Source organism: Camellia sinensis, chromosome 2 (assembly GCF_055761805.1).
Source record: "Camellia sinensis isolate YWXY chromosome 2, ASM5576180v1, whole genome shotgun sequence".
Lineage (NCBI taxonomy): Eukaryota > Viridiplantae > Streptophyta > Magnoliopsida > Ericales > Theaceae > Camellia > Camellia sinensis.
The window spans coordinates 191,862,227-191,884,064 of record NC_138962.1 but is presented as its reverse complement, the minus strand read 5'-3'; the positions used below and the strand labels follow the sequence as shown (position 1 = coordinate 191,884,064).

The following is a 21,838-nucleotide window of genomic DNA, read 5'->3' as shown; positions in this document are numbered from 1 at the left end:
GTTTCATGTGCCGATGTGACAACTCACTGCATTTTGTTTTATTTGATAGTGCACTGCTCGAATTTGAAGGGATTGCATTGTGATTCTATGGCCTACAATTATTATTTTATCTTACAACCACGTCTGTGACTACATCACAGGTACACAAAGTCACGGGTAATCAAAATTACATGAAATGAATAACATCAAATAATATCACGTGTATCACTTATTCCATAGTGCCCTAGCACCACTATGATGTCTATAAATACCCCAGTATGATGTTTGTTGAAGTCATAACAATAGTAATAGATATACAATTACTATTATTATTATTTTTTTTAATTTTATTAACAATGTCTTCAAGAGGTGCAGGAAGTTCACGCCGGCAAAGAAATCCGAAAGTGTGGCTGCTACCTCCATTTATGTATGACTACAAGAGCGAAAAGTACTCAAGTCCGAAGGATTATTATGCTGGTATCCGAGCAGAATGGGCGTTCAGGGTAACGGAGCAAGAAGGATTGTATAATGATCTACGTAACTTTGGGGCACCGGTACCTCATCGTCGTTCATTGACCATGGCTAGGCGAAATGTGAGTGACTATGAAAAAGCAGTTAGCAAAATTAAGAAGGAGAACAACAGGATGTTGATGCGGAGATGTCGACATTTCATGCTTCAGCTAGCCACTGAAATGGCAGAAGCAAGCAACAGAGATTTGACAATGGTTGAGCGAAATAATGTCTTCAACAATGAAAAATATCTCTCTAACTACTACATGTCAGATGACGAATAAGAAATCAAACACCGTTATCTTTCATATGTTCGTTCCTGGAGTGTAAGACAATGTTGTTGTTGGTGTAACGTACGGATGTATTTCAAGTATTTTTGTTATGAACCTGAAGTTTATGAAATAACTACATTTATAAGTACACATTTATGAGTTTATGACTTTCTTTATTGAATTGCAATTTGTTAATGAATGTTCTGGATTAATGAATGGATTAATGTATGTTCAATTATGTGAATACTTAAAACACATAAAATAGATCAGGCAACTCGGAGAAAAGGTTCCCTTAACTGGGGCTGCTGAAATAGGGATGAAATTACAACGAATTTCAATCTCCATCAAGAAAGAAGAAAGAGTCACCTTCCAATTCTTGAAAGTCAAGTAAAAATTATGACTCCGGTAATGAATGAGGGGTTGACAAAAAACTAAACTCGGTGAATCGAACTACCGCCTTCAACAACACATAAAACATAACAGGTAGGTCGGTGAATAGCTTCCCAAATGACAAGAACAATTCAAATAGTCATACTTTTCAATGAAATACAAATAGCGGGTCGTAAGCTTCATAAGCTTCATTTTTTCACACATTGAGTAGTCAAATCGTGGAGAGACTTGTCAGTATATGCAAATAGATTGTGAAGTCATGTGACCTGGTGCACAGTCTTCGGTTTTATTGATTTGTTTATTACAGTGACAACTCATCTCTTATTTACATATGTGGGATTCTCAACTCAGAAAGTCACATGGCAACAGTGAATTCAGTGATTTACCTTACTGTCAGCATGCCTTTATTTTGTCTGTATATGCAGATGGATTGTGAAGTCATGTGACTTGGTGCAGAGGCTTTGGTTTTCTCGATTTTTTGCTCGATTTTTTTTATTACAGTGACAACTCATCTGTTATTGATATATGTGGGATTCTTAACTTAGAAAGTCGCATGGCAACAGTGAATTCACTGATTTACCTTACAGTCAGCATGCCTTTATTTTGTCCTTATATGCAGATGGATTGTCAAGTCATGTGACTTGGTGCACATGCTTTGGTTTTCTCGATTTTTTGCTCGATTTTTTGTATTACAATGACGACTCATCTGTTATTGATATATGTGGGATTCTCAACTCAGAAAGTCACATGGCAACAGTGAATTCACTGATTTACCTTACAAACAGCATGCCTTTATTTTGTCCTTATATGCAGATGGATGGTCAAGTCATGTGAATTGGTGCACAGGCTTTGGTTTCCTCGATTTGTTGCTCGATTTTTTTATTACAGTGACAACTCATCTGTTATTGATATATGTGGGATTCTCAACTTAGAAAGTCACATGGCAACAGTGAATTCACTGAATTACCTTACAGTCAGCATGCCCTTATTTTGTTCGTATATGCAGATGGATTGTGAAGTCATGTGACTTGGTGCACATGCTTTGGTTTTCTCCATTTTTTGCTCGACTTTTTTGTTACAGTGACAACTCATCTCGTATTGATATATGTGGGATTCTCAATTCAGAAAGTCATATGGCAACAGTGAATCTACTGATTTACCTTACAGTCAGCATGCATTTACCTTACAGTCAGCATGCATATATGTGGGATTCTCATTTATCCGTTCATAATCAACTATATAAACGAGTAAAGGTGAAGACACAACCTTACAACTCATTTCGCCCTACGAAATTATTATTCATTTGTTTTAAAAAATTAGCATGGCTACATGGTTCATAGGAGGGAGTGGGGGTCGCAGAGGTGGTAGGAACTTGCAAAGGGGTGAAAGTTCACGACGAGGAGGGGGAAGGGGAAGTGGCAATGCTGAAGATGAAACACCATTTCCTTTCTTGGATGCCTCTTGTGCTTATCATGATAGGTTTGGAAAGCGACATTTTGTCATGCCCAAGTACTATCGAGATCCATGTGGTTTGGTGGAGGATCCATTAGAAAATCAAACAGGATATGGTTATGCAAAGGCTAGACTTCTTAAGTGGCCCGCACTATTTATAGAGCGAGTGCAAAACGAAAGATTATGTCGGGAAAGAGGACTGAAGGTGCCAAAAGCACGTTCTGTTGAGATCCAAAAGGAAGATCCTGATAATGTTGATCGACTATGTCAAACACTAGAACGTGAGATTTCTCAAATGGGTCGTAGATTGGCCCGCGATATGCAGCTACTCATACTTAAGAAGGATGCCCAGAAGAACAAAACAAAACCAAATGTTGCGGCTATCATGGAGGATCTTGAACTTGTCTCTGACGCTGAGCTTTCGGATTGTTCAGACTCTGAGCCACCTGCCGATTTAAGCGCGAATTAGGTGTTAATGTCTACACTTCGGCAATATAACAACTTGCATTAATATGTAATGTCTGTTTTAGAGTAAGTATAACTGTTATGTTATGTTATGTTTATGTTTAAGTTTATGTTTATGTATTATGTCTGTCAAATGTTACGGCTATTAATATGCAATATTAGGTCATGAATTAGGTGTTTGTCTATCTAACTGTTATGTTTATGTATTGTGTGTTCAGTTAAGAGTGTCCAGGATGTATGTAATGTGTGTTCAGTTCATGGTGTCCATAATGTATTTTTGTGGGAGAATTATGTCTGTACTACCTACGTAACTGAAAACTATTACATTTGCAACTTCAGTTATGTTGTTTCATACCCGTATGAGTATTTTGTAAAGTACTGACTTCGTATATTATGTATTAAGTATTATTACAAAAATGTTGAGAAAATTTATTTTAGGAGCTCTCGCTGTGGCCTTTGTCTTCTTGGCCTACTCCGCGGTGGTCTTTGCGTCTCACCCTTCGTCGTTGCTCGTCGAGTTGCACAGTGTGTGGGTGTGCTTCGAACTGTACAGCATGCATATCACATTCTAACCCATAACAAAGACGATACAAAAAAATAAATTTTATAAATGAAAACGGGTACAAAACGGTTTTACTAAACTGGTTTACTAAACTGATTTTCTGAATTACATTCTCACCTTCTAACCCAAAACAAAAGAATAAATATATATTTATGTTTAAATGAAAACGGCTTTCGTAAAGCCAAAATAATTTTCTAAATAACACCTTCCAACCCAAAACAAAGACAAAAGAAAAAAAAAAAATTACATGAAAACGACTTTAGTAAAGCGAAAAAAAAAAAAAATTAATTACACAAAACAATAAGCAAAAAAAATATTTACATGAAAACAACTTTAGTGAAGACGAAAAAAAAATTTTAATTACATTTTCTAAATCAAAACAAAGAAAAAATGAAAAATGTAACATGACAACGGCTTCAGTAAAGCCAAATACATGAACATGATTGGCTTAATAATATCTACATGAATATGATTTTGAAATTATATATATGAAAAATAGTATGTAAAATTAATATATGAAAAGAGGTTTTTTTTCATATTATGTAAAATTTATGAATTACACATTCTAAACAAAAACAAAAACAAAAGAAAAAAAAAACATATTTTAACATGATAATTGCTTTAGTAAAGCCAAGTACTAAAATATACAGTGTAAATATATTTTTTAAAATATGTTTTATGTTTTTTTCTTTTGTTTTATCTTGAAAATAGCGTTTTATTCCAACAAAGTTTATGTTAAAAACGCTGGGGAAAAAAAAATTCTGTTAAAATCGCTATTAGCAATAGTGTTTTTTTGGCAACAAAATTTGAACTGAAATCGCTATTAGAAATAGCGTTTTTTCTGGAAATTTTTTTTTGTTAAAATCGCTATTAGCAATAGCGTTTTTTTGGCAACAAAATTTTGTGTAAAAAGCGCTGTTTAGAACAGCGTTTTTACTGGGAAAAAAACTAACGCTATAAGCGCTATTCGTAACAGCGACTTCTTAATCAAAGTCGCTATTTGTAATAGCGATTTTCCTGTTCATCTACTTTCGCGCTCCTAACAGTAAAAGCGCGAATAGTAATGGCGCTTTAGCTTAGTTTTGGAATTCCGTCAGAAGTTGGCTTAGTTTTGGAAATACAATGTAAAAAAGGCTTATATTGGGAAAAGACCCGTGTTTGTGTTTTGGGGATGGTAAGCCGATGCTTGATGGGTTCACGGATTCTGAAATAGCCGGTGATGTTGATTCTAAGAAATCTACTTCAGGGTATTTGATGATTTTTGCAGAGGAAGCTGTGGCATGGCAATCTAAATTACAAAAATGTGTTGCTCTCTCAACTACCGAAGCTGAATTTATTGCCATTATAGAAGCTTGCAAAGAAGAGTTATGGTTGAAGAAATTTTTGCAAGAGTTGGGTTTGAAGCAAGAAAAGTATGTATTTTATTGTGATAGTCAAAGTGCTATTCACTTGAGTAAAAATTCTACTTTTCATTTGAGATCGAAACACATTGATGTGAGATACCATTGGATTCGTGATGTGTTAGATTCGAAATTGTTACAATTCGAAAAGGTTCACACAGACAATAATATTTCGGATATGTTGACAAAGACTTTATCGAGGGACAAACATTTGAAGTGTCGAACTTTGGCGGGTATGGTTAATCTCTCCACCTAAGTCGGTAGGGGGAGAATTGTTGGATATCCCTCCTTATTGGAGTATGGGACCTAATTGGTTTATTAAAAGAGTTTAATTTGGTTTGGTTTAGATATAATATATTTTTATATATTATATCTAATTTGTAAAAACCCAATTCAATTTGGATACAACTAAAGTTTTGATTAATAGTGCAAAAATCAACAATATATATAAATATATATTGTCTTTGTTTTTGGTTCGGTGGAACTGTGTGGCTGCCAAGTCATATTTGTTGAGATAGTTCTTGGTGCACTTGTGGGTTTGTTATTCAAGCTTGCCGTGTGAGTCTTAGATCAAATTCAGTGGATCTTCGGTTTCGGCTTCATAGTTGGATGATTTTGGTTAATTATTTTGGGTCTTCTATAATTCTGGTTCTGAAGATTTTGGTTTATCTATTTGGTGAGATCTTTCCTCTTGTTTATTTGTAATTATTTGGAATTCACCTAAGGGTGGTTTTGTGAGACCATTCGTGTCTTGTTTGTAATCGTTTGGAAACTATTTAGTTGATAATAGAATCGGATTTCGATCCCGTGGACGTACTTCACATTGAGGGAACCACGTAAAAATTATTGTGTTGGTTTTGATTTAATTTGTTTACATTAATTTTTTATTCTCATTGATTGATTTACTTGTGAGAAATCATCGATTTTCCCTAACAGAAACTCCACTGGTTTATTTGTGATATGATCCCCTTCACCTTAGTTGATGCTGTCAAAAAAACATAATAAATAAATATCAAGGCCTTTTAAGGTTAAAAAAATAATGTCAATGAAAGAATAATAATACATGTGCATATGCACGTTTCTGTGTTTTTTTCTATGCATGCAGCATTATTGTAAAGAAAAGCATACTCGTCACAATTGATGGTTCGGGAGACTGGGATATCCATTTGAACGCCGCACTCAGTAGTGAGAGATTGGGCTGCATCATTTCAAGTTTGAGTAGCTATTGGCTGCCTGCTTAACGCAGTTACACGCTGCTTGCTTCTCAGCTGTGGTTGAGGCCATGCCTTTGATGTTTTTGACCCAATCACAGCATGCAGGTGCTGGACTTCCACTTCCTCCAATGAGGTAGGGCACGCACGGGGCCAAATAACCATCAACCTGGCCGCAAGAGATGGCCCGGCCTGGCTGCACCATGAGTTGAATCATGGCTAGCACAACCACAGCTATGACTACTCCCTTCATCTTTCCTTGTATATGACACTCGAAAAAAACAAATATTGAGTTGAAAGTTTGGGATTTTGATTGTAAATTTGTATTCTTGTATGTGTTTGATAGAAGAGAAGGTTAGATAGGGGCATATATAGGTCTTGGGTGATCATGTGAAAACAGGTTAGGGGATGAAGGCTGAACTATTATCTGTTACATTGTTTTGGCTTTTTCTCTGCTTTGATATGTCAGCTTTTATTGTTCATAGCAAAAAGGATGAGCATTTCAAACACTTTGGTGTTTCTTCTTTTGACAGTTTTGGCAGTTCATTCAGTTGCTTGGTGTGACATGTCCACCATTCATTTTCTGTTGGTTGGACAACAAATCCTATCTCATCGACTTTGCTTTCAGAAAATTACCACATCTCAAATTCACAACAATTGAGCATAAAAAAGAAGTATGATACCTGTACCGGCATTTTGTTTGACATTCCCTTTCACCTATTGTTGATTAGTACATCATTAATATATGCCATTTAAGCAAGAATTGTATTTAATTTTGTGTGAAAACTTGTATATCACCATAATTGTCCCTGCTTGGTTGCGTTTTCATTTTCTTCATCTTTGTGTTTTTGGAAACAAAAAAACTATAAAAAGTTAAAAAATGGACATCATTTTCATTTTTTGTGTGAGAAGTTTCTGAAAATTCAAAAATAATTTTTCAGTCTGTTTCCTAAAAACTGGGTTGTCTTCAGGAAACAAAAAATTTTGAAAACAATTTTTGGAAACAGTTCGCCAGACATGTTTACCAGAGTTTGTTGCTCACAAGTTAAAGTGATAATAAATTAAATCGTCTAATTAAGATGGGAACAGTATGCACTAAGGATTCATGCAGTCAACACAAACACTTAGTCATGGCATCAAATTTTCTTGACAAATCAACATTAAGAACAATCTGAGCAACTGAAATCGCTAACCGTGACAGTAATTTTGTTCCACCTCCCTCTCTCTCTCACTCACTGTTTTCGATCCTTTTTGGCTCATGAGGTAGGACTAATCTACCTAGTTTGCCAACTGTTTTTATTGACTCTTTTTTTGCATTAATTTATTTATTTTTTAATTTTAATATTTTTAAATTTTTAGGTGATTTTTTATTAAAGCCCCCTAAAATTTACATTAAAAATAAAAAAAATAAAAATAAACAACTTAAACTTGAAAAAAGTTTATCAAGGACAAAAAAAACCGATTTTCAAGGCTTTTTACCCAAAAAAAAAAAAAAAAAAATTGGTTTTTTTTTTTCCCTTGGTCTTCAGGGAACTTTCCTCAGACCATCATATACCTAAATAATATGGCAGATGATAATTTCCACAACGCTTATTTGTTGCTTTTTTTCAATTTAGTACCAAAACTTTTAGGTTAGTACTAGTTAAATCTAGAAAACCATGAGCACTTTCACAAATATCAAATATCACTCATCATGGTTCTGCATCCAGCTAACATTAAGGCTGCATTTGGATCTTCAAATTTGTGGAGGGAAAGGAAAAGAGAGCAGAAAAGTGTCATAAATCTAGCTTCTATTTCATTCTCTTCTCCTTTCCCATTTCCTTTCCCTTCACAAATGCCTACTTAAATTCAAGATCGAAGCACAGCCTTAGGGAATCTAGTTTAGCTCTACTAAAATCATCTAAATACTGGAGATTGTTCTTTCACCATTAGTTCAACTGTAAAGTTAAATCATCATTACTAAATGCATTTTTTTATGCAATTACACTGGCTTGATAGTATGTGCACAGTACAAGTCTATATAAATTATTACCATATCTAGAAGGCTAGGACATAACTGCAGGTGAAAACCACTTCTGTAATTCAGTTTTATGGATAAGCAATCATTTGATTGAGTTAATTGGAAGAAAATGAAAAATAGTGTAAGTTTATGATGCACAAGAAGGGCATCCTGAGAATCATGCTTTAAATGGTAACATGGATTTGTGCAACACTGACTGAGAATCAAATCCATAACCCATTGCCAATTTGTTGCAGTTTTTGTTTGCATTTATTAATTATGCCACTTGTAGTTTTGTGTGAGAGAGAAAAAATGAGCTAGAGAATTAAAAGAGAAAGATGATGATGGGAAACAATCTTCTTATTAGTATGTCCAATATGTAGCTCAAGAAGCTTGGTAAAGCTTTAGTATTACAAAGGTTCTCATTCTCAATAGGATCATTATTTGACAACATTATGTAATTAGGCAGAATTAACTAGCCGTTAATGCTCAAAACTCCCTTGTGTATTTCTGGCTTGATCCCCTCTGCCTTAGTTGATGCTGTCACAAAACAAAAACAAAATTCGATTAAATATGGTTTATACATTAAAAGTCAACAATAATGTTTGAAAAAAAAAAAATACTTACATGTCACGATTGGTGGTTCGGGAGATTGGGATATCCATTTGAACACCACGCTTGGCAGTGAGAGATTGGGCTGCATCATCTTTCAAGTTTGAGTATCGATTGGCCGCCTGCTTCACGCAGTTGCACGCTGCCCTCTTGTCTGCTGTGGTTGAGGCCATCCCTTTGATGTTTTTGACCCCATCACAGCATGTAGGTGCTGGACTTCCACTTCCTCCAATGAGGTAGGGCACGGACGGGGCTAAATAACCATCAACTTAACCACAAGAGATGGCCCGGCTTGGCTCCACCATGAGCTGAATCATGGCTAGCACAACCATCACTATGACTACTCCCTTCATCTTTCCTTGTATAAGGACACTAGAAAAAAATAAAATAAAATAAAATAAAAAATAATAATATTATAGTTTGGCCTGTTAATCGTGTTCTTGTATGTGTTTGCTAGAGAGAGAAGGTTAGATGGGCTATATTTAGGATTTGGGTAATCATGCAGAACCGATAAGGGGATAAAGGCTGAACAATTATCTGTCACATTGTTCTGGCTTTTTCTCTGCTTTCATGTGTCACTGGTTATGGTTCATAGCAAAAGGATGGTTGCTTCTGTAACAGTTTTGGCTAGCTCTTCATTCACTTTCTTAGTGACATGTCCACCATAAATTTTCCATTCATCATTTCTTGGTGGCACAACTAAATCCACTTTGCTTTTTCACATCTCAAATTCAGAACAGTAACTGAAAGTGCAGAAAATAAGTATGATACATCAGCATTCCTCTGTTTGGCATTTCACTTACTATTGATAATTACATCAAATATATGATAATTCAGCAGCAACAATCTTTGTCGACAATGAACACTTAAAATACCATAATCATAATGCAAGAGTTTGCTGTTCACAATGGTTTCCTATAAAGTTTAATAGCTAAATGGACATACAAGATGTTGTTTCCCGAGCTCAACGTATTTTATCTCTCTTGGGAACTCAATGAAACAAGGGCTTAAACTTTATTACTGGGGTTTTAAAAGAAAACAAAGAAAATTGATTTTCACTTGGATGTTCAGAAAAACTCCATAAAGGTTGGATATTGTAGGCAGATCGTTGTATCAAGTAGGTGGATCGTAGTCCCTTAACAATAAAAATGGCTGCAACTGTATAAATCCACCAGTCAACATGTAATGTGTGAACAATGACAGTAGCTAGCTAGATATGGATAAGGGGGCATGGAATACATATGGTGAACTACAACAATTGTTAATTAAAGAACCTCACATAGGTTTTGTTTGATAAAACTGAAAAATGATTTTTGAAAATAGTACTATAAACTAAAATTTTAATATTTTATCAAATGGGTTTAATTTATTTGCACTTAATACATTCAGTTTTAAGTGCAGAATTGTGTCATCAAACACCCGAAAACAATAGCTAGGTTAAGAGATAATTGAGCATACCGTAAGTTTGTAAAATGAACCTTTTGTTGGGGTAGCATGGATCCTGATAAGTATTGGATACTAACCACTCGACCGCAGATCCAACTTGCGACCCAAATTTTGGAGTAATTTTCTGTGTTTATAGTTGATGGGAGGCACATATCTCTTGTAATCTTTGGTAACCTTTCTGATCATAATGAAAACCATAGCAGCCATGGATGTAGCCCTAGTTTTTGGGACCCAAACCTTGTGTTCTTTGTGTATGGGATTGTTTGTTTCTCTGCTTCTCATTTGATCGATCCTGGTTAGGTGTTACAGATTCCTAACACCTTTGTGATATAGTAAAATATGTTTTAGGCCATGACCAGTGGCCTACTCTAGTTGATCCTACACGTGATCTTCCATCCATTGACTTCAATTTTTATATAAATTTATCCATGTAATATAAGCGATAGAACCCAACCTTGATTAACTGAAACAGAGGGTTTCAAGTCAAGATTCATCTGAGACAGTGAGGTGCATTAGATCTCCTTTGTACTAGTTTGCCCAAGAAAACCAGTGTTTTAAATCTTGCATGAAGTTTATCATATCACTGTTTCTGGCTTCACTCTCTAGCTACCCTTTGGTTGTTAAGGCAGTGCTACAAATTTCGAGTACTTGGTCCTCTGATTAGAGCTTACAAGCACCGCATCACTGCTTAAATCTTCATATGATTGATTTCTTGATCTACCAGAATTAATGTGCATGCCTTCATTCGGTTTTATCATCTGTTTGTTATTGCCATGAATTCAAATGTGGTGGTTTTCTGAAACCAAAGAAGATAGGGTTGCATTAAGTTATGCCTCTATGAATTCAAATTACCTTGTTGATGCGTCACCAAGCCGGTAAATGACTATAGCAGTAACCGTCAAGAGAACAGAAGGATATCAAGTGCTCATCCTTTTATCTATATATCAGATAAATAGCTATCTGACATATAAAAGCTAACAAGAAGCCAAAACGTTGTAACAGATGTAGTTATTATGCCTAATCCATTTATCCATTGTATATGACCCCCCAAACTGCTATATATACTTCATCTGATCTTCCCTAATAGCAAACCAGAAGGAAGCTCACAAGATAAAATTGTAGGGCCAAACTCAGACATCAAGAAAAATTTCACATGTCCTATATTAGGAGAAATGAAGGGAGTAGTCATAACCGTGGTCGTGTTAGCCATGATTATGGTGGAGCCAGGACAGGCCATCTCTTGCGGCCAGGTTGATGGTTATTTGGCCCCGTGCGTACCCTACCTCATTGGAGGAAGTGGAAGTCCAGCACCTACATGTTGTGATGGGATCAAAAGCATCAAAGGTGTGTGGGTGATTTTCTGACCACACTGCCCAACTTAGTATTCAGTTGGAGAGCACTGGCAGAATAGACGACACCTGGCTGACCTGCAACAGAAAGAGAAGATTCCGGCGATGGCTCGTCCACCCGGGGCACTCCGACAATCAAGTCAGTACTCAATATCTCTCAAAGATAATCAATAGTGCTAATCTCACTGTTCAGAATATAAATTGCATACCTTAGACCCATGGGGTACCTCTCTTTTATAGTTAACTCAATCCTTGTCCCACTAGAAGCCTAGCTTCAATGGACTCTTGCTCAGTGCTTATCCTGGACTCTCTAAGAGATAAAGATAAACTCTCTAAGAGTGTTATCCTTATCCATGCTAAAGTCCTTCATCATTCTAAGACTCTTGTCCCTTATCCGCTTATCTCGGATTCCGATATCTTCGGAGATAACCTCGGCCTTGCTGAGATAACCTAGGCGTCATGACATAGACACGTGGCACCTCGGCTGACACGTCGGCGTCACCTTAGCCACGTGTTGGTACTTCAGATAATATATCCCCACAAAAGGGATGGCCTCAACCACAACTGACAAGCAAGCAACGTGCAACTGCGTTAAGCAGGCGGCCAATCTCTACTCAAACTTGAAAGATGATGCAGCCTAATCTCCCGCTGCCAAGTGCGGTGTTCAAATGGATATCCCAGTCTCCCGGACCACCAACTGTGACATGTAAGTTTTTTTTCTTACTTACATACATGCCTGTAATGTTTTCCGCCATAATATATCTTTTTTTCACATTTGATGTAAACATCTTAATATAAATTTATTTTCGTCTTCTGACAGTGTCAACTAAGGTGGAGGGGATCATGCTAGAAATAAAGCAAGGGAGTTTCCACCAACAGCTAGCTGATAACGCCTAATTACATGATGTTGTCAAATAAATGTCTGTAATACTAAAGCTTTGTAAAGCTTTGTCAAGCTTCTTATCATGGTTTATTCAAGCTTATTGAGCTAAATTTTTGATATTTCTGATAATAAGATTTTCTTTTAACATCATGTCTTTCTTTTTTATTTCTCCGATTTATTTTTACTCTCAGCATTCTCGGCTCTCAGAACATTGAAGGATCTATGCCAAACTTTCCACATTCGTATAACGATTTCGGCTTCATCAATTTCAAATTTTTTTTCTTTTTTACTTTACATTTGATTTTATACTCTTTCAGCATATAATTACAAAGATTATGGTGTACGAAGATACTTATGCTTTTTCAAGATCAGTATATTTGAAGAGGGAGCTAGTTTAAAATTCATCCAATAACCAAATTTTTGATCAAAATGAAAATGATAAAATCTATATTGATTTCATGGATGTCTTGGTCTGGTGGTACTATATGGCTCCTATTGCCTTCAATCTCACATTAAGAGCCAAAAATAAACATAAAGATATGTGAAACTGTAGGAAAAAATAGAAGAAAATAATTGGAATGAATAAGATAATACACACATACTCATGGGATTATTTGCAACAATAAAATAATGGATTTTGCGACCCATTATTTGCAACGAGATTATGCCATCACAAAATGACATTATTAGAGATCGAAGGAAAAAACCCACTTTTTTGCGACGCTAAATTTGCGATCACAAATACTACGACGCAAAACATGATTTCTCTAGTATTGTGGGTATACTTCCAGCATAAATTTTAAAAGATTTGTAGCATGTATACAATACAAAATTCATAAATTTTAGCATGAATTCACCTTTCAAAAAATATCAAAAAAGAGCATGACAAGAGCATGATTGTAAAAGCTAAAAGTCTAAGGTGAAATTCAATTTGCCATGGCTCCATTTGTATGTGACATCCAATAATTTTCCTCCATTTCTGTTAATTCTGTTTGGGTAGACAATGTTGAGGTTTAAACAGGAATATATAGAAAATTAAGCCAGTTTGGTAGTATTTTTCTTCTCGAAGTTTTCATAAACAAAAACAATGAAAAGTTGGGAAATGCCCATCGTTTGGACTTTCGATGTACTTTTTATTTTATATGAAATTATTTTCGAATTAAAAAAATGGGTTGCTTTTTGAAAATTTTCCACCAAACAAGTCTAGTACTGAAACTCTAGCAAATTGGCAGCAAGAACTACACTAAGGCAACACTTCAAATCTTTTTGGGTAGTGCTGCAAATTTTTATGAATTGACCAGTAATTGGAGTTGGAATTTAGACCTTCTATATTACTTCAAGAGGGTCTACATTTTAAGTGCTCGGGATTTTTTTTAGTTGGATTTTTTTATTTCCCCAAAATTTGCTTCTGAAAGTGAAGACCAGATATATTCTTCAGTTTTGGGGATAATCAATCATTTGATTGAATTGGAAGGAAAACAAAATTTGTGAATTTGTGAAGCAGAAAAAACGGCATGCTAAGAACCATGCTTTAAATGGAAGCATGGATTTGTGCATCACTGATTGCAAACCCATTGTGTTTGTGTTTAAAATTTTTTTTTTTTAAAAAAAGCTATGAATATTTATGGCACTTTTAGTTATGTGAGAGAGAGAGAGAGATGAATAAGAGAGATGCGGTGATGGTAACCAATCTTATTATCAGATATATGAAATATTAAGCCGGAGAAACTTGCATAAACCGTGACAAAAAGCTTGGTAAAGCTTTAGTATTACAAGACTACAAAGATTCTCTTATGCTGTGTTTGGTTGGGGAATTTGGGGAGAGAAATGGAAAAGGTAGGTGAAATGTGAATAAAACATGCCTATATTTTACCTAGTTTCACACATCTTTTCCCTTTCTCTTTCCAAATCCCTCTCCAAATCCCCCAACCAAACACAGCATTAATGAAATCATTATTTGACAACACCAAAATTCCCTTGTTTTGTTTCGGTCTTGATCCACTCCACCTTAGTTGATGCTGCCAAAACACAAAAACAAATTTCTATTAAGAATAGTTTACATTAAAGGTCGAAAATAATGTTGGAAACAAAGAAAAAGTAAAAAAAAAAAAAGAAAAAAACATTTCAGGCATGTATGCAAGTAAGAAAAAACTTACATGTCACAATTGGTGGTCCTGGAGATTGGGATATCCATTTGAACACGGCACTTGGCAGCAAGAGATTGGGTTGCATCATCTTTCAAGTTCGAGTAGCGATTGGCAACCTGCTTTACGTAGTTGCATGCTGCTCGCTTGTCAGTTGTGGTTGAGGCCATCCCTTTGATGTTTTTGACCCCATCACAGCATGTAGGTGCAAGACTTCCACTTCCTCCAATGAGGTAGGGCACGCACGGGGCCAAATAACCATCAACCTGCCCACAAGAGATGGCCCAGCCTGGCTCCACCATGAGCTGAATCATGGCTAGAACAACCATGGCTATGACTACTCCCTTCATTTCTCCTTAAAGAGGACACTTGAAAGATGCCGAGTGTCCACACCTTGTGAAGTAGGCCATGGTAGCCAAATGTAGCAGGCGCAGTTTTTGGGCTAGAGATTTTAGAGACATTCAGCCGAGCTATCCCCTTATAGGGTGGTTATATTGATGGCTAACCATTTATTTTTTGGTGGTTGGTTGTTGGGAGGCAAGCTCTCCCGTTTGTGTATAAATAGGGAGAGATGTGAGCTAAGTTGATAGAAAGATCAAGTGTGAAGAAAAGAGTGAGTTGTGAAAAGTGTATGATCTGTGAGTTGAGTTGAGAGAGTGAGACTCATTCTCTATTTTGTATTTGTTTTTGTTCATAGTGAAGCTTTCTCTCTTTCTCCTGTGGACGTAGGCATTGGGCCGAACCACGTAAATATTTGTGTCTCATTTGTGTGTGTGATTGCTTGTTGATCATTTTCTGGGTGTCTTTAATCTTAACAAAGTGATATCAGAACCTGGTTGTGTGTTTTTTGGAAAAACAGAGTGTGTTTTTTAGAATTGCCCAGATTTCAGTGGTCAAAATCCACTTTTGATCACATCAGGTTGAAGCACTTGACGAGACGAGCACACAAAAAAAAACCGCGTCGAAAAAGGACGTCAGAGGAGCCTCCACGCGCCGTCATGCGCCATTTGACGCTGTGACCATGCGCAGTGACGTGCAACACACGTCTTTTTCGTTTTGCCATTCGCTGATGTCATCCCCTCGCTGGTCGGTGACGTCTTGCCACCGGGTACCGATGTCATCCGACCTGCGCCGATCCGTGTTGACCCACGCTGACCCGTGTTGACCGAGCCAAACCGTGTTGACCGAGCTATGCCGCCAGCCGCTGATGTCATCTTGACACTAGCCGAACCTAAGAAATTATCCGATGCTTCTTAGCCGCTCCAGATTCTATCGATCTGAACCATTAAACTATTTTGGCTAGATCTAAGCCATTTGAAGTATGTTTTTGACGATCCAATTGTGCTTTCCAACTATTTGGAATATTCTGGACACATCTGTACGGTCAGATTTTACAAATTAGATTTCAAAATTTTATAATTTTTTATTTTGGCAACACAAAGTGTTTTTCCAGGTAATTTGACCAATCCGGACTCAACGACGAAGTCTGATTTTTCAGACAAAGATCATTTTCTGTAGAGACAATTATTGATGAAGAAATCAACGTCGACTTTGGGATCCATGATCAAGCTGAATGCTTCCAACTATGCAATTTGGAAGCCCAAAATGGAGGATATCCTGTACTGTGGAGATTTGTTTGACCCCATTAAGCTTAATGGAGTTAAACCAATTGCGGAAAAAGATGAAGACTGGAAGCGAAAGAACCGAAAGACCATTGGTCAGATCAGACAATGGATCGATCATAGTGTCTTATACCATGTCGCCCAAGAGACTGATGCCTATGCTCTTTGGACAAAATTCGAAGGCATGTACCAGTCGAACACTGCTCGGAATAAAGCCCTCCTAATGAGAAGGCTTGGAAATTTGAAGCTAAATGGCAACATCTCTGTTGTAGAACACACTAGTGAGTTCCAAAATATGGTGAAGCAACTAGCAATTGTCAAAATGGAGCTGGATGATGAGATGCAGGCCCTATTACTGCTCAGCTCCTTGCCAGATAGTTGGGAGACGTTGGTGGTGTCCCGCAACAACTCTACACCTTAAGGAAGACTGACCACGAACATAGTCACTGATGCTTTATTTAGTAAAGAGGCAAGAAAGAAAGGCATGGATGGAGATCAGTCCCATGCCCTTATCACAAAAAATAAAGGTAAAGGCAGAGGTAAGGGAAGAAGCAAAAGCAGAGGACGCAGCAGAGGAAGATCTCAAGACAGAAGGAAGTCCAGAGAAGGTACGAGCCGCCCAAGGTTCACGTGTTACCATTGTGGCCAGGAGGGTCACATAAAGAAATATTGCTATGCCTTGAAGGAAGAACAAAAATAAGGCAATAGACAGCCAAAGACCGAAGATGGAAACACTGCAGTTACTGTCTCAAAGAATATTGCATTATTCTCTGTTGGAGAAGAAGAATGTTTCCATACGTCAGACAACAAAACCGAGTGGGTGGTAGATATAGCAGATTCCTACCACGCCACACCCCAAAAGGAGTTTTTCAGTACGTACTAAGCTGGAGATTTTGGTACAGTAAAGATGGGTAACTCCAATTTTTCGAAGATTGTGGGAATCGGTGATGTTTGCATCCAAACCAAAGTTGGGTGCACGATGGTGTTGAAAGATGTCAAGCATGTTCCTGATTTATGCTTAAATCTTATTTCAGGGATAGCCCTAGATCGACAAGGCTATGAGAACCTCCAAATGACAATCAATTTTGTTTGTTTTCTTTTAAACTTTGATTGAGTTCCAAGAAAGAAGAAGGGAAAAAAAATTCAGCTCAGGTTACTACCTCCGGTATGTATATCCATTTAGCTTTGGGACTTCATAAGAAATCATCTCGATTATATGTAAATTTATTATCACCTAACTTGTGAACAACAATCTCTTGCAAGAAACATTATGATTATGGTGTTTTAAGGGTCCACGAAAATTAAATTTTATAGTAGCTGAATTTTCATACATTTGATGTACCAATCAACAGTAAGTAAAATGTCAAATAACCCGCACAAGTAGCCCAATGGTATGGAAGGATTGTCTTGGGATGAACCGTAAACTCGAACATCATGGGTTCCACTCATTTTGGTGTTATGTTTGGTCTTAATTGATATACATGGTTTGTGGGTGACTATGGGTATCTGGGGTTTACTCCTTGAGGAGTTTCCTCATAATAAAAAACAAGAAGTGAAATGTCAAACAGAAGAATGTAGGTATGTATAATACTTTTTGTTTTTTTGCTGATTTAGTTATTGTTCTGAATTTGGGACGTGAAAATCTAAAAGCAAAGTGGATGAGGAGCTAGCCATTACAGATGACACATGAAAGCAGAGAAAAAGCCAAAACAATGTAACAGATAATAGGCCTTCATTCCCTTATCTGTTTTACATGATCACCAAATCCTATATATACCCTATTTAACCTTCCTTTCTATCAAGCACATACAAGAATACAATTAATTGCCCAAACTCTCAACTCAATATTTGTTTTTCCAAAGTACCGTGTACAAGGAAAGATGAAGGGAGTAGTCATGGTAATGGCTGTGCTAGCCGTGATTCAGCTCATGGTGCAGCCAGGCCAGGCCATCTCTTGCGGGCAGGTTGACGGTTATTTGGTTCCATGTGCCCCCTACCTCATTGGAGGAAGTGGAAGTCCAGCACCTACATGCTGTGATGAGGTCAAAAACATCAAAGGGATGGCCTCAACCACAGCCAACAAGAGAGCGCCGTGCAACTGCGTTAAGCAGGCTGCCAATCACTACTCGAACTTGAAAGATGATGCAGCCCAATCTCTCGCTGCCAAGTGCGGTGTTCAAATGGATATTCCAGTCTCCTGGACCACCAATTGTGACATGTCAGTTTTTTCTTACTTGCATAAATGCCGGCAAAATTATTTTTTTTTAAACATTGTTGTTTACTTTTTAATGCTATCCATATTTAATAGAAATTTGTCTTCTTTTCATGACAGCATCAACTTAGGTGGAAGGGATTGAACCAGAAATAAAGCAAAGGAGTTTTGGGCAACAATGGCTGGTCTATTATGCCTAATTTCATGATGTTGTTAAATAATGATTCCATTGAGAGTGATTAAGCTTTACCAGCTTCTTGCCATGGTTTATGTAATCTTCTTGATTTGATATATCTAATAAGAAGACTGATTACCATCATCATCTTTCTCTTCTAATTCTCTGGTTTAACTTTATAGTTGAACTAATGGTGAAAAGAACACTCTCCTCAGGACTACAATATTATTAATATTTCAGTGCACCAGTATTGAGACAATATTGGTAGAGGTGAACTAAATTCCGTTCAAATTTAGATGGATGCAAAACCACTTTAGTGAGAGTGATATTTAAAAAAAAATAAAAAAATAAATTAAGGATTTCAGCAGTGGAGTGCTAATGGTTTCTAGATTTAGGCTATGTTTGGATCTTGAATTTGTACAGGGATTTGTGGAGAGAAAAAAAATGGGAATGAAAAAGTGAGAAAAAAAAAAAAGGTTAGCTTATACGTAATACACTTTTCACTCTACAAATCTATGATCCAAACACAATATTAGACAGATAGTACAAACCTAAAAGCTGTGGAAAAACAGAAAATTGAAAAGACGCAACAAAGTCCCTACCACATTTTACACCCAATCCGCTAGCTAGATTAAATCCTAAAGGTTTTTATTTGTTTTGTAAATGTTTCTTTGTATATGTGTGAGAAAGATAGACAGGTGGAACAAAATTACTCTCCACACTAGTTTATAACAATTCCTGCTTTATTAATTTCATTTTCTCTTTTCTTTCTCTTTTGCAATACAATGGTTAAGTGATAAGAATAGGAGAAACAGAGAAGCAATGTGGTAAAGAAAATTTCATTAGTCTCTTTCTCTTTTTTCTTCCCAATTCTTTCTTTTCATTTGATTTATGTGTCCATCTTAGCTAGCTTTTTATTATAAATAGTATCGTTATCTTAGTAAACCTCCCTTCAAACTTGGACCTTGGGCATGTCAACTAAGGGTAGGTGATGTAGTGGAAACGTGTAATAAAAGAAGCAGGGCAATGATCTTAGAGTCTGTTGATTCATGAGGAAATACCGGAAGGTAGATCTTTCTCTAAACCCGTTAATTCACAGAGAATACCGGGATTAAAGACTTGACAATGGTTAATTCTCAGAAGAATACCCAAGGTTGGAAGAAAGAGTATAAACTCAAATTATATTAATCATCAAAATTGCTTACTCTATGGCTTACAACCAATGTTTATAATGAAAAGCGAACTCAACCTGACTAAGAAACAACCAAAATAGGCAAGTCCTTAAGTAATACGACAAAAATAGCACCCCGAAAATTACCAAAAATGAAAATATTGAAACGGAATAGGGAAACTACTAATTAAACTTCTATGTGAAAAGAAGAATTGATAGAATCGGATTCTAACTTCTATAGAAAGAGTAATCAACAAGACAAATCTTTCGAAAAATGGCAAAATCGTGAAATTGATGCCATAAAAGAAATGAATCAGCCCAAACTCCACCTGGACCCATGGCAAAGTGATGGATCCTGATCTGCGTGACATTTCCCATTACTCCACAAAATTTCACGCAATTCTCAACATGTGCTGCTTGATTCATATTTTCTCGAGTGCCTATCCATATTTGTTATAAGAATTGCATGTCCAAGCACACTGCATCATGAGGCCATACTATTCAAGTGACCACCTCCAACATCCATTATTGGAGATGTACTCAAACAATGTTTCAATGGTCAAGTAATGCTGAAAATTTTCAGTAAGTTTCCAAAAAAACTTAGCTCTTTGGTGGATTATGATCACTTAGCTATATGAGGTGAAAGTTTTGATTTCAGTTTCACAAATTGTTCTCAATATTGATTTATCAAGAAACTCTGATACCTTCCTCCAAACATAGCCTAATACTAATTAGGCATAGACTCCTTTCTAAGAAATAATCAATAAATTCCACTGCCCACTCCTATCTGTTGGTGCACTCTTTATACTGAGAAGTTGTGTTTAAATAAATCAAATAAAGTAAATAATCCCGCAAAATAAATTTGAAGGATTGAGTCTTAAACTTCCAACACCATCCACATATGTTAACAAGATTTTTGATGTACTAATCAACAGTTGGTAATATTATGATTATGGCTGAATTATTATATATTTGATGTACTAATCAACAGTAGCTCATAGAGAGGAATACCAGTATGAATCATACTTTTATTTTCTGCTCTTTTAGTTATTGTTATGAATTTGAGACGCGGTGAATTTCTGAAAGCAAAGTGGATAAGGTAAGATTTAGTTGTGCCACTAAAGCGATGATCAACGAAAAAGGAATGGTGGACATGACACACCAAGCAACTGAATGAACAGCAAAAACTGTCAAAAGAAGAAACACCAAAAAGTGGTTGAAATGCACATCCCTTCTTGCTAAGAACAATAAAAGCGACCATATAAAAGCAGAGAAAAAGCTAAAACAATATAATAGATAATAGTTAAGCCTTCGTCCACTTGTATGTTTTACATGATCACCCAAGTCCTATATATACCCTATCTAACCTTACCTTCTATCAAACAAATACAATTAAAAGCCCAAACTGTGAACTCAGTATTTGTTTTCAAGTGTCCTATACAAGGAAAGATGAAGGGAGTAGTCATAGCGACGGTTGTGCTAGCCATGATCCAGCTCATGGTAGAGCCAAGCCGGGCCATCTCTTGTGGCCAGGTTGACGGTTATTTGGCCCTGTGCGTGCCTTACCTGATTGGAGGAAGTGGAAGTCCAGCACCTACATGCTGTGGTGGGGTCAAAAACATCAAAGGGATGGCCTCAACCACAGCTGACAAGCGAGCAGCGTGCAACTGCATAAAGCAAGCTGCCAATAGCTACTCAAACTTGAAAGATGATGCAGCTCAATCTCTTGCTGCCAAGTGCGGTGTTCAAATGGATATCCCAGTCTCCTGGACCACCAATTGTGACATGTATGTTTTTTCTTACTTGCATATATGGTTGAAGTGTTCTTTATTAACATTATTTGATAGAAATCTGTTTTTATTTTTTTTCTTGGTTTTGTTTTTTGACAGTATCAATTAAGGTGGAGGAGATCATACGCCATTAAGAGTGAGAATCTTTGTAATACTTAAGCTTCTTGTCAAGGTTTATGTAAGCTTCTTGAGCT

At 36.5% G+C, this 21,838-nt stretch overlaps 1 protein-coding gene and 2 pseudogenes across 1 annotated transcript; 2 read left to right on the top strand and 1 right to left on the bottom strand.

Moving 5' to 3' along the window:
- Positions 1-11,470: 11,470 nt before the first annotated feature.
- Positions 11,471-12,477, top strand: LOC114310556 (non-specific lipid-transfer protein 1-like; annotated as a pseudogene).
- Positions 12,478-14,538: 2,061 nt separating this feature from the next.
- LOC114310555 (non-specific lipid-transfer protein 1 pseudogene) lies at positions 14,539-15,024 on the bottom strand (annotated as a pseudogene).
- Positions 15,025-21,303: 6,279 nt separating this feature from the next.
- Positions 21,304-21,753, top strand: LOC114311726 (non-specific lipid-transfer protein A-like). Its single transcript, XM_028257894.2, has 2 exons — positions 21,304-21,641; positions 21,744-21,753. The coding sequence occupies exons 1-2, from the start codon at positions 21,304-21,306 to the stop codon at positions 21,751-21,753; spliced, it is 348 nt and encodes a 115-aa protein (XP_028113695.2).
- Positions 21,754-21,838: the final 85 nt, after the last annotated feature.